The sequence below is a fragment of the Pinus tabuliformis genome, chromosome 2_2 (genome assembly GCF_031772625.1).
Source record: "Pinus tabuliformis cultivar Carrire ecotype Pingquan chromosome 2_2, CPIR1, whole genome shotgun sequence".
In the NCBI taxonomy this organism is placed as follows: Eukaryota; Viridiplantae; Streptophyta; class Pinopsida; order Pinales; family Pinaceae; genus Pinus; species Pinus tabuliformis.
The window spans coordinates 35244130-35258428 of NC_142300.1; the positions used below are offsets into that span (position 1 = coordinate 35244130).

At 37.4% G+C, this 14299-nt stretch overlaps 1 protein-coding gene across 1 annotated transcript; it reads left to right on the top strand.

Annotated features, from left to right (window-relative positions):
• Positions 1-3080: 3080 nt before the first annotated feature.
• On the top strand, positions 3081-4642 carry LOC149191380 (uncharacterized). Its single transcript, XM_089406228.1, has 3 exons — positions 3081-3404; positions 3888-3946; positions 4061-4642. The coding sequence occupies exons 1-3, from the start codon at positions 3302-3304 to the stop codon at positions 4223-4225; spliced, it is 327 nt and encodes a 108-aa protein (XP_089262354.1). The 5' UTR covers positions 3081-3301; the 3' UTR covers positions 4226-4642.
• The last annotated feature ends 9657 nt before the right edge of the window (positions 4643-14299 follow it).

Consider the following 14299-nt stretch of genomic DNA (forward strand, 5'->3'; position numbering starts at 1 on the left):
GCTCAGATGCACAAATTAAAATAAAGTTATATGGCATTTTGGCCAGATTCTGCGTCCTGACAATGGTGGAATTTTGACAATATCAGATTATTTCAATTAAATGTGCTGTTTGTCAGTCCGTCATGAGTGCTCAGTCCGACTGTCAGGGTGCTCAATCTCGGAAACTGAAATCTTCCGAGATTATGCTTCTCATTACGATTTATCATAGTCGTTATGGTTATTGTATACGATAACGGTTATTTTTTATTGAAACTAAAAATGGATTATTTGATTTTAAGAAAGTATATATATTATTTAGAATTTTTAAAATTTTATTTGTATGTTTGACAAAGTGTTTCAAACTTATTTTATTTCTGCAAAGTTAAGGACGTTTTTAAAGTGATAATTATTTTGAAATATAGACATTAAAACTGTAAACTTAGGAGTTTTATTTATAAAAGAATGGTTCCAAAATTATTATAATTGGATGGGCTTTAAAAAAATATTATATGATTTAGAATTTTTAAAAGTTATTTTATGTTTAAAAAATGAAAATAAAAATAAAAATATTAAAGATATTTTAAAATAGAAGTTTAATCAAACAAAAGGTTGTACACTTTTATAATGGTCTTAAATATATATTATTTAAGAATATAATACATGTAAAATTGAACACTATTTTTCAATAGTCCTAAATATATATTATCATAAATATAATTTAATTAAAATTAAATTAATTAATATTATTGTATTCTTATTTATGTAAAATTAAATTCATTAATTTTATTACACAATTAAATCAATTCGTTTTCTGGTAAAATTAGGAATGGGAGAAATTAGATGAATTATTTTCAATTGTTATATGAAAATTAAGATGGATGTTATATTGTTCAGTTATTTAATGAAAATATATTGAAATATTTTTGTATTTGGTATTAGTATATATATTTTAAACATAATTATTTCTAAGATTTGAATAAGATTTTAGTTTTTGTTTTGTTAAGTTTAATAATTTTTTAATAAATAACATTTTTTAATATTTGATAATTATTATTGTGGTCTTATATGTAGATGAAGTGATGATTTCTTTTTCAAACCAGTAATGAAGAGTGAATTTGAAATGACTAATTTGGAAATGTTAAGATATTTTTGGGCATAGAAGTGAAGCAAACATAAAATAACATTTTTATATCTCAAGCGAAGTATGTGGCAGACATTTTGGAGAGGTTTAAAATGCAGAACAACAACACCATGCCAACTCCAATTGTCATGGGGTTGAAGTTGAGCAAAGAAGATTGCAGCAGCAACGTCAATCCGACATTATACAAAAGCATGATAGGCAACTTGATGTATTTGACTGCCACTAGGCTGGATATAATGTGCAGTGAGTTTGGTGTCAAGGTTCATGGAGACACCATACATTGACAAGCGAAAATGATTCTAAGGTATGTCAATGGGATAAAACAATATGGAATTTTGTACACAACAATTTCACGCTGGTTGGTTACAGTGACAGTCATTGGACATGAAATGTCGATGACAGAAAGAGCACGTCAAGATATTTCCATTTGGGTTCCGGAGCCATTTCATGGGCTTCCAAGAAGCATCCAATAGTGTCACTGTCAACAACAGATTTTGAATATGTCGCAACGACAAAAGCATCGTGTGAGGTAGTTTGGATGAGAAGGATGTTGAGGGACCTACATTATGACCAAGAGGGAGTGACAACAATTGTTTGTGACAACACCTCAGCAATTCCATTGTCAAAGAATTCTGTCTTTCGCAAGAGGACCAAGCGTATCGATACTAAATATCATTTTATTAAAGAGTTGATTAACAATGATGAAAGGACCAAGCATATTGATGTTAAATATTATTTTAATAGAGAGCTGATTAACAATGATGAAATTGTGTTGCAGCACTGCAGGTCACACGATGAATTTGATGATATCTTCACAAAGCCATTGGCACGTGAAAGTTTTGTTTGTACGAGAAACTGTTTGGGAGTGTTGGAGATATTAATCTCAACCAGTGCCTTAAACACTCTTACAACAATCATAATTAACAAGATGGAAGATGGAAGAACTGAAGCCAGAACAGAAGTAAGTACTGCGCTAATCATTCCCAAACACAACAAAGAATTTAAGTCATTTAATGTATTTTGGTAAATAGATATGGTCAATCATTCATTTCGCGACTATACCCTACACTCCACAAACATTTGCTGGATTCTAATCACACTCAAAAACAACAACATGTTAATTAACATAATAATTATTTGCTCTGTCATGCATTAATGTAAAAAGTGTATGTTGAAATAAAAAAGCACGTAAAAAGTAAGAGAGTAAGAGAAAAAGAGACCTAGAGTCTAAATGGTTTTTGGTGGGCGCTTCAACGGTCACTGTGTGTTTTACTGCGTTATTCCGCGTTACTGTAAAACCTTTATTTTAATGGTGTGTTTTACTGCGTTATTCGGCGTTAATGTAAATCACTCTAAAACCTTTATTTTCTTGGGCGAATGAACCACAGTGTCATGCGAATGTATTTTCATGATTTAAAATTCAATCCTAAATTTTTATTGTGGCTCCAAAATTACTCTTGTTCTATTTGTTTTGCTGTGAGTGAATAGCGGGTTTTAAATCTTTGTATAGCTGCCGGTAAATCTAGGTGCGCGAAATCTAGGTAACCGCTCCGCGGAAGTCACACCGCGTAATTTTTTATTTTTTCACTCTGCTTCTCCGCGTAAATTCAATTCAATTTTTCAACGATATGTAGCCACGTATATTTCTCCCTGCGGTCGATGTTAAACCTACTCTAAACGACACGCACTTGTCAATTAGATTGACAAACTGGTGATAGTAACGGCGGGGAAATGATTATGCCGTAACATGATTAATCCAGCACCCAACTAGCGAGTCATGATTGACACCATGCCAGAGTACATGCTATGCATAATGGTAGAGATTCCATCGCAATACATCAAATATGCCGACGTGTAGATTCCATTTATCGCCGAGTCGTTTAAACTTTAAATTATTGTTTTGTTTTTACCTCTAAGATACGGAGGCCATGGTGAGTGGTCTCTTGTATATAATTTGCTAAGCCATGCATTGTGTGGACAGCCCAGCTGGACCTGGCATCTAATGTCGTAGTTTTTGGTTCCTTAATTGATTCCTGTCGCTCACTAGTTGTTCTGATTTTGAAATCTCAGGTTCTGTCTTCCACTGCCATTTGTAGTGGGAAACGCATATTTTCTCAGCCCAAACAGAAGGAGCTCCCATATTTCTCAGCCGTGTATAGTTATCCCTCTGTGAGGTGCTCAATGGAAATGGCTGCAGCAAAATCACAACACAGGACACTCATTTTACTTGTACACGCCATTCTATTTCTCAGTACCGCAAACGCGATTCGATCCCTGGCAACAGGTTTTCTCAGTAATCCATCCCATGGTCTTACCATACTTGTCTGTATTTTGTTTTTTGTACTCCCCAATAACTGCTCATAAATCTGAAGCTATTATGCTGAACAGCTTAAAATTGGCTATTTTTTTCTTTTCTTTTTTCTTGCTGCATATAACTTTTATTTATCAATATAAAACCATATTTTCCGTTGTTTTCTTTTTTTATCTGTTTGAAACTTTTTATCAGGCGCCCATGTTTCTTGTTCCAGTACCATTAATTATGTTTTGATTGAATCCTAACAAATATGGATTTTATATAGTTACTACGTCAGATACTCTACCACCACGGAGCAAACTGTTACTAACATTTCTTTATGTTATTATGACAAAATTATAGGAGTTATTGTTACTGACAGACTTATAGAACTTGTGATCATTGAACGTCATCGTCAGGGATTCTGTCTTTGCATTAGGGAAAGCTAAAGCAGGTTTGCTCTTTTGCTTGCAGATGAGAATCATGCCTTGAAGGAGTTGTATTACTTGAAAGAAAAATCATTAGACCATAATGTAAGAGCATTTGAGCAAGGAGGTCCACTATTGAGATTTCCTTATATTGATGATTATTTTTCAATGTCAGCCTTAACTGCACACAGTCTTTTCACCATGATATGATTTTTACAGTTGCCCACAGGTAGTCCTAAGACAGAGCAGCATGCAGATCAAGATCCACAGATGAACGATTTTGAAGAAATCTGCAACAACGTTGACGAGGAAGAAGAATGCTTGACGAGACGCACACTAGCTGCTCATGTGGACTACATCTACACTCAAGAGCACAACCCATGAGGCTCAAATAACACTAACCTCTATCCCTAATCTGCTAAACAATACTCGCAGTTTGGATGGAACAATAGTGTATTGGAGCAGTTCAATATGTCGAAGCTTCAGGAAACCCGCTAATTTCCTCTTTCATGTTCAGATACTGGGATTGCAATTTAGGTAACATGTATAAGTAGAGCTAGATCAGCACAGATATCACAGAACCTTCCATTTCGCAAATTTGTTCGCTGGGACGTTTGCGATCATCGCCTGTACCTTGTTAGTGCTGAGCGGAATGCTCTTGTCATTATCAGTACTTACTGATTGGTTGCTGATTAATATAAAAATTTAGATGATGTTAGAGAAAGTGCGATATTGTGATCGCAGGGTTTTGATACCGCGATCATTTTTTTTTTGTTATGCTTGAACCTCAATTTTTGTTAACGTAGTACATTAAAGATATACAATTTAAGCATTTGAATAATCTTTGCTGGGCTTAAAACTAAATTTGAGTAGAAGTAAATTATGATATCACTTAATTTATACGATATCAGTAATGTAAGCATCTGAACAAACTTCGCTTTGCAGCAGCAAAACACTTTCTTTTTAACGTAGTATGGCAAATATTACAAACTTAAGCATTTGAATAAGCTGTCCTTTGGGGAAAAGTAAATTTGAGTTGAAGTCACTTATGATATCATTTAATTTAATCTTCTGAACAAATATGTGAATAAATATGTTCCAAATTGCTCGATGGTGTAAGGATGCTACAGTTTCTGTTTATTACGGTTTCCTTTCGCAATCATACAAAATAAAAAACTAAAAATTACATTAATAAAGTAATTTACACTTCATATATTATTATATATAATAAGTTTTAAAGTAATTACTTCAACCAATGCAATATCAAATTAAAATGAAAAGAATATATAAAGTAAAACAGAAGAATATGGAGTTGTCTTTAGTGCGACTTTTGGGAGATTCGGTGATGGAATCCGACGGAAAAAAATTGAGGTTAAACCTTGATTTGTATTATTTAAAATGGTTTTTTAACTGCATATTTGGATTCACCACCCTCAAAAACCCCTAGAACGCTTTGATTGTGCATAAATTACCTGTCAACCTTGCAATTTCAATAAATTGCTGCCGGATTTTAGAGAAATTTGATTGGAAAAACACACCGGAAAATCCTCCAAAAAGTCTCACTAAAGACAACTGCGAAGAATATTAGAGGGAGGGGGAGATTGGACAAGGAAAGGCGAAGGGACTAGGGTTACCGAAGCTAGCACAGTTCGAATCTAATGGAGAGTGGCACGGGAAGGAGCTCGACTCCCTCCTAGAGAGACGCTGTGGCCAGCAGAAGAAAATCACCAATTGGAAACAGTAGAGTCTCTATGAATGACAATAATAGGGATAAGGAAAAGGAAACAGAAGGGACTAGAACAAAAGAAAACAGCACCACAAAGGACAAAGAGGAAGAAGACAAAAGTCTTGGTTCAAGAGACAAAAAACAAAAAGGACCTTGCAAACCAAAAGCATAAATCATTCCTCAAGTAATTTTAAACGATCCTCCTCTGTAGGAGTACACAGAAAACATGGGGACCTACGCCATTATCTGTAAATTCATGGGACTATGGCCCACTGAAAAATCTTTGTAGACGTGGATCAAGTTTCATTGGAAACCCAAAGGAAGCATTGACCTACATCTTGAGTCAAAAGGATTCTTCATAGTGATGTTCTCAATCATCGAAGATAAAGACAGAATATTCGAAGGAGGACCCTATTTTTTTTGCTGCAGCGGGTCTTTATATGAGACCTTGGAGAATGAACTTTGTCCCAGAGAGGGAGACCTTCTCTTCAGTTCCTGTGTGGGTTAGGCTCTACTCCCTACCTCTGGATTATTGGCAAACTGAATCGTTGGCTATCATAGGCAAAAAATTAGGATTCTTTGTTAAAGTTTCTGAAGCCACAAGAAGGGGAAAATACACCTCCTTTGCTAGGATATGTGTGGAAATGGATCTATATGAAGCGCTTCCGGATGAAGTTATCCTAGAAGTTTCTGATGAGGAGTGGATGCAGATAGTAGACTATGAGCATATCCCTTTCAGATGCCGAAGATGCCATGAACATGGGCATCTGTTAAGAGATTGCCCTCTCAGTAAAGAAGATAACAAAGAAAAACTTAATACAACGAAGAACACTCAAAGCTTTCAAAAAGTGGCTAGTAGAGGAATGGGAGGAAAAAAGGGGTCAAAGCAACAACATACCGAGAGGTAGAAGGGTAGTTAGAATAAGTTTCAAGTGCTAGAAGAGATTGAAGAAATCACAAAAGAGAACCAATATCAGGAGGAAGAAGCTAAAGCAAAAGAAAAAAACGAGGAAAAAAGTCAATCTCTAGATATTGATTCTAAAAAAGAGACCATGACAAGTGATACAGAAATTGAGATGGACCAGGAAATGACCCAAAGTGAAACAGAACTGGAAGATCATTAACTACAAGAAATTCTAGACAAGGAAAACTTGGATCTAGAAAGATTCCTGATGCAGGGAACCAAAGGAGGAATATATTCTATGCCTCAAGAAGAATGCAATAGAATATAGTAGTTGTTTTTATGGAAAAATCAGGAACGGGGGCTGGAAAAAAGTAAAAACATCCACAAACAGGAGCACACAGGGGTGAAAACAATGAAATTAGCTCCAGGATTAGCCACTAGAAATCCAGGAAAGAAAAGAGGCAGAAGAAAGAAAAATGAGCTCTTGATGGAGTGTGGGAAGCTAATGATAGATTCGGGTAAGATGAAAGATCTAACCAGTTACTCCTTTACAAATCTTTAATTATGAAGTTCATATCTTGGAATATTAGAGGTCTACGTAGTAAAGGAAAACAAAGAATGCTAAGTAACAGAATGAAACTGGCAATGCTGGACATAATCTTCATTCAAGAAACAAAATGCTCCATTCAAAAAATAAAAAAAATCCACAACAAATGGCTTAGTAGATTTGAGTTTCTAGAAGTCAAAGCAGAGAACACTGCTCGAGGGATTCTTACTCTTTGGAACCCCCAACAATTCAGCATAGTAGATGCAGAGGTAGCGAGAAATTATTTATCATCTATCATTCAACTAGTGGGGATGTCTGACACCTTCCTGGTTACAAATGTTTATGGTCCTCAAAGAACAGATGAGAAACTTAGATTTATTAACTCCATGGTAGATCTCAGAAGCAGACATGAAGAAATCCCTTGGGTCATTCGAGGAGACTTTAACATGATTGAATCTCTTTCAGAAAAAAAAGGAGGTACCAGAATCCTAAGTAAAGATTCAGTAGCGTTCCATTCTTTCACAGAAGACATGAATATGGTTGACTCTGAGATTCAAAACAACCTTTTTACTTGGAATAACAAAAGAGGAGATAATGCCGAGGTTGCCTCCAAGTTAGATAGATTTTTGATCTCCGAGAAGCTGATGCTCACAAATAAAGAAACATCTGCAAGTGTTCTCCCATTTGGAGGCTCAGATCACTGGCCGATTCAATTAGAAATCAGGGGGATAGATTCTCACAGGAATAGACCCTTCAGATTTGATAATATGTAGCTCTCCCACCTAGATTTCATCAGCAACATTGAAAAATGGTGGTCCAAAGATCTCGAGTTTTAGGGCACCAAAATGTTCCTCCTTCATAAAAGACTAAAGCACATAAAAATCAAACTCAAAGAATGGAACAAGAAGGATTTTGGCAACATTTTTGTAAACAAAAAATCAGTGGAAATCAAAATGCAGGAACTAAACCAAGCAATGATCATAGATGGTTTTGATAAAATCAAAAGTGAGCAAGTTGAAAAACACAACCAAGATTGGTAGAATTTATGCAAACAAGAGGAAATCTTTTGGAAACAAAAGTCTAGAGTTCAATGGCTCAAAGAAGGTGAAAGAAATACTAGATTTTTCCACAGATCCACCATAGCCAATAGAACACACAATAGAATCTCTTAGATATTGAATGAAGATGGGGAGGTTCCAACCTCTCACAAGAATATTGAAGTTGTGTTGGTTCAACATTTTAGAGGCATCACAAAAGAAAACAATCTAGACAGAGATCAACACATCAAGGAAATCATAAAGAATATCCCCAAGTTGATGTCCAGAGAAGATAATTTCAACCTAAATAAACCAGTAACCGAAGCAGAAGTCAATGCGGTTATCAAAGATATGCAGAATGGCAAAGCTCCAGGTCCTAATGGTTTTAATGTGGATTTTTCAAAGCCTGTTGGAATGTGGTCAAACATGATATTTTGGATGTTGTAGAGGACTCTAGAAGAAGCAGATCCATTTGGAAAGCCCTCAACACCTCCTTCGTCTCCCTAATCCCCAAACAGGACTCTGCCATGTCTCCTGATAAGTTCAGACCCGTTGCTTTATGCAATGTGGTTTACAAAATCATTTCCAAGATTCTCGCCAGCAGACTCAAAAATATTCTTCCTTCTTTGATTTTAGTGGAACAATCTGGTTATGTTGAAGGAAGGCAAATCCTCAATAACATTATTCAGGCTCACGAGGTTGTTCATTCACTCACTAGTATAAGTCAGGCCGATATGATTATGCAATTAGACATTGCAAAAGCGTATGACAAGGTGAATTGGATTTACATCAAAAAGGTCCTTTCTGCTTTTGGGTTTGGTCATGACTGGATCAGATGGGTTATGGCTACGGTCACTTCACCCAGCTTTTCAATTCTGGTGAATGGATCGCCTTCAGAGATCTTTACTCCCTCCAGAGGCCTTAGGGAGGGAGGCCCACTCTCTCCCTTTCTCTTTATCCTCATAATGGAAGGTTTGGGCCGAACCATTAGAAATGCTAAAGTCTTAGGAAAGATCAAGGGCCTCCATTTAACGGAGAATGGTCAAGCATTGACTCATCAACAATTTGTGGATGACACTATGCTGTAGGGTATCCCCACAGTCAAAGAAGCTTCAGCGTACAAGAAAATCCTGAATGACTTTGCTTTGGCGTCAGGTATGGAAGTCAGTCTCTCCAAATCAATTTTTGTTTTCTTAAACACTAACATTATTATTCAAAGGAACATCTCCAAAATTCTAGGATTCCAAAGGGATGTTTGTTATAGACATTTTTGGGCACTGCAACCCCAATCATAAATGTCCATAAACCAAGGGCTCTTAAGTCCCTAAAATTTTTGTTCCAACCTCTAAAAGAACAAGGTCAACTGATTACATCTTCTCCCAGAAGTTCTCCATGAAAAACTGCTCAGAACTGGTCAAAACTAGACCATCTCACCTGCTCTATGGTCAAAGTGTGCTACATCCCACCTAAATACACACGGGAGGTGCGATGCATCTTGAAAAGCCCTTCTATGGGGTGCGATGGGCGAGAGTGGACAAATGGCAGGGTCAATCTGCAAGGTGGAGGATCACGGAATCTTCCAGAAACTTCTCCTGTGACACTTGCCTCTTTGCATTCGCCCAGGAATGAGTAAGAGATCATGAATCTCCAAGTGGATTCAAGAACTATCAAAGAGAGGACACTAATCAAATCTCAAAATCTGACTCACCCCCTTGCAAACATCTATATATGGATCCCTCATCCCAGAGATCCGGAGGCTGTAATTTTGTATCTTGTAAGGAAGTGATGTTGGTTTCTTGGTGTAACATCATAGTGTTGGGTGATCTAAGCTTTTCATGAGGTGAAGAAGGGCTTTCTTGCTAAGAGGATGATGCTGGGTCAGAACAATTGGTTGTAATCCTCTTTGCTATTCTTGATTATTAATAAAGCTATTCAAGTTTTCCTCCACATTCTTGTATGATTGATGATATATGCATTTGTGTGGTCAATATATATCTGGTCCTATATTGTTTATGATAATAGATCTATGTTCTTGGATAGTGTTATGCTGCTTTGATTCTACAGGTGCTCTTTGAATCTGGGTAGACAAGGAAGCTAGTAGCAAAGATCTATCAGAAGGGAGAGGAATCAAGCAAGGAACCAAGCGCAAGACAGAGGTTGGTCTCCTTTATTACCCTCTTATCTATTTCCCATAAAGGAAAACGAAAGTGGTCTTAGTTTGTTTGTTTCTAAGGTAGCTACCAGCCTTAGTGGGACTAGCAGCTCTACATAGACACTATATTTCCCAATAAAAAAATGGCGACTCCACTGGGGAGCGAATAGATTGTTTGTTTATCTACATTTGTTTACTTTATAAACTTACAGACAGAGCCTGAAGTTAAGCCAGCTAGCCTTTGAACTGCATTTGCTATGCAAGTGCAAAGTAGATCAATGTTGCTTCAGTCTATCTCTGGGTTTTGTTTATGAACTGAACAATCGATTTACAAGCTCTCTAATTGCCTTTGTGGTGGCTCTAGTAACCTCCTTAGATCTACCCCTGTGATTGATTTACTGATTACCACTTGCTCGACCTAAATCCGTGAACTGAGCTGCAAACTGTGACTCGGAACCCAGTTGAAGTCTCGTCCATAGACCATCACACTGTCTCTTCTTTGGATTCTAGATGCATCGCACTTCCCGAGTGTAGTAGGTGCATTGCATCTATTTTTCCCTATGTTACAGGTGCACTGATCAGATTAGACCTCTCCTGGTCTCATATTTTGGTTTCTGTGTTCACTCTTTTCAGCTCTATTCAGGAGTTTTGCTACTTGTAGTCAGTACACCTCTGTTGAAACCCCCTTCCTTGCCATTATTATGCCTCCATTGTGCAAAGAACTGTAAATGTTTTTATGTATTTTGAGCCATTTTCAGTTCTCTTTTATAAAGAAGTAGCGTAATTGAACTGTTGTTTCTTGATTTGAAAGTGTTGCAAGTGTCGTTTTCAGTCATAGAAGAGAATCCGATTGTTCTTGATAGTCGATTACACTCTTACTCTTGTATTTGATTTGAATTAGTAGTTTTTCAAGTGTTGAAAGCAAGTTTTCAATCCCAAATCGCAAATTGTCGTCATTGTCTTCATTTTGTCTTGAAAAGAAACTTGTTAGTAATGTCGCTTTGAAAAATAATTCAGATTTGCGCTCAACTTTCTTTTTATCATTCACACATTAAGAAGGCTAAAAACAAATACATGCATGTGCATTTGCATTTAGACAGTTTGTTGGTTTGATTTAGGACAGTGCATATAGTGTATGCTCTCTACTCTATGTTGAAAGAATATCATCTCTCTTTCCTTAGTAGCTAGCATTTTCATTGAAAAAAAAAGATTAAACGATTGTTTATCATCTTAGATTTCATTTTAGGAATTGTACATCTACATCACACGGTGAACCTGAAAGGAAAATTTCTTAAGCAAGATCAACTGTAAAATAAATTTAATGAATCTAAAAACACTTTGGAACCTAATGCACAACATTTAGAAGTCTAGGCTAGAGATGTATTCCGGTGTCGTAAAGCCTGGTAACTGTTGTTTTCATTGATGGTTGGGTGATTCCTCCACTTTGAGACGATAAGTGCCAGTACGGACTTGTGCTCCCACGTACCGTCGAGTATATATTGGGAGACCACAATAGGCTTTATCCTTTATCCATAGGAAGCCGTGTTTTCCGCCCTATCGATCACAATGCACTGAACACAACATTCAGGAAGATTGATTGCCGTACCGTAAAAAGTATTATGTAGTTTTGCAATTGGTTTGGTAATCCCTCTGTCTAGATTTCCAGAGCAGTCTCTTTTGTTCATTTTTAGAATTCTTAAAGGAAAAGGTCCATCTGATCACTTGTCACTTCAGGCTCATTAAAAATCGAAGGCGACTAGAGTCATATTTTGTTTTTTTTGGACTCTTAAAAATTGAGAAAACAAGTTGTGTCAAAGCATCTAAAATTCATTTAATTCGGAAACATATTTCGCCTTTATTTTTAGTTGATTGAGTAATCCGCAATCGTGAAAGAAATTCAATTGAAACCCCGTCGTTCGCGGAGGCTTATGAGTCAACCGTCTTTGTCTCTAGAATCGAAACTGTTACGGACAAAGCGAACTCGTTTAACCGGTTCCAAATCCCCTGGTAAAGTTAGAACAAGTGTTCCAACACCTTTGGAGACTCCGGTAACTCCAAACATTTATGGTATCCCTGCCTTTACAGAAAAAGTTCAGCAGCCACCAAAGGACAGTAGAATTGATCCTAGTGTGAAGGTAAATGCTTGTATCACTGAACCAGCTCCATCTACAGCTGATTTGGAAGGTGTTATTCCCCAAACATCTGTCGCTGCAGATTCTATACCTTCTTAGGCACCAGAAATATTTTATGGACCTCACGGTCTACCTCTTCCACCTAGTCTGATTGCTATAGAAGAGATTGTGGAGGATCCTCCATCTAGTATTCCATCATGATTTGGAGTCAGGATCACTCTATATCCTTCCTCATTAGAAATTAGTCTACCATTATCGGAAGCTCCTGTAGAATCTCTAGGCAATCTTTTGGATAGACTAGAAATGTCTGAACAACCGTCGACATCTAGGACTGTGTCATCCGACACAGTGATGGTAGAACTTCATGCTGTCACTCCAACAATGTTCACCGACATACCATCTGTCCCAACTAGCTCTCAATCGCTAGAAGGGGCCCACTTTGGGGCTATTTCGACAGTATGGTCTGTTCCTGTTTGTTCATCCGGAATAGTATCTGGGAACTCTTATGTTGAGTCTGAGCAAATTGATCCTTCAGGGTGTCAATTTGGGCAGTCGGGTCCTCAAAGACAAACAATTCCTTTAAGTACCGGATTACCGGCGTATGGGGGGCAATATACCCTTTCATTGTCTCCTCCGGGAGGACAACCATACGAGAGTTCACAAAAAAATTCAGGGTATGCTGGAATTACATCTAGCGGTTGGGTGCCAATACTGCCTCAACAACCAAGAGTTGTATATTCGATGCAACAATGTTTACCTATGTCAAATATACCAACTACGTCGGATATTGTGATGGTGTCGCAAGTACAAGCATTGCCTGTTGTATCCCAACCTCAGGTTTCTCAGGTTGTAATGCAACAACCTCTTGTCCCTGCGACTCAACCACAATCGCCAACTAGTGGAATGACACAGGCCCAAACGGGTACAATTACCCTTCATCTTGGTCAAACGGCCAGTATTGGACAACAACACATGGCTTCACAACCATGGCTGGTGCAATACCAACAACCGCAATTCCAACAAATATACCAAGGATCTGAGCAACAAATATTTGCAAATAATGGACAACCGTATATTCAAAATGGTCAAAATCAACCATTCTACAATGGTTATGCCCATCAACCTTACCAAAGTTACCAGCATCAAATGCATTATGCTGGTATGCAAAGACCAACTACTCAAGCCATTCCATCCTATCCTGGGTATGCTTCACCAAACCTGAATCAACAGTTACCCTTCGTGGCAACTTTAGAGTTACCAGATCTAAATCGACTAACGAATGATCCAATTGCTTACGCCCCTTGCTAGCCAGCGATTCCGCATAAAATTCTGTTAGATATTCCTAAATTTAATGGAAATTCGGGTGAAGACCCGTCGAATCATGTGATGACATTTCATCTGTGGTGTTCATTAAACACCCTACACGATGATTCGATTAGGCTTTGCCTTTTTCAGAGGACGTTAACTAGTCCGGCAGCAAAATGGTATATCGAGTTGCCCAGAGCTTCATTTGACAACTTCAGTGCCCTAGCCACAACCTTTTTAACCCATTTTCAGTTATCGATATGGTACGAAACGGGAACAAAACTTCTTACCAATTTCAGGCAAACAACGGCCACTCACATATCCGATCATATTCATGAGTGGCGATGTCGTCATAGAATGGTAAAAACATATGTTCCTGATCAGCTTTTAGTTGAATGGTTTATTAAGTCATTATTACCTTCCATTACAGAAGATGTGGCAATAGGAGGAGTCATCACTGAAGTCGTGCACAATATTTAGACTTGATTTATACTCAGTCTAGCACGCTCTACGATAAAATCCCTGACGCTCCCAGACCAGAATTTTCCGTCCCTCCTCCTCCTAAATCAAACAATGACTCTCATGCCGGCGATGGCGTGATTGGTACGGCAGACACGAAATCGATAAAGGCTACATCTAAAAAGGCCTGTAAGAT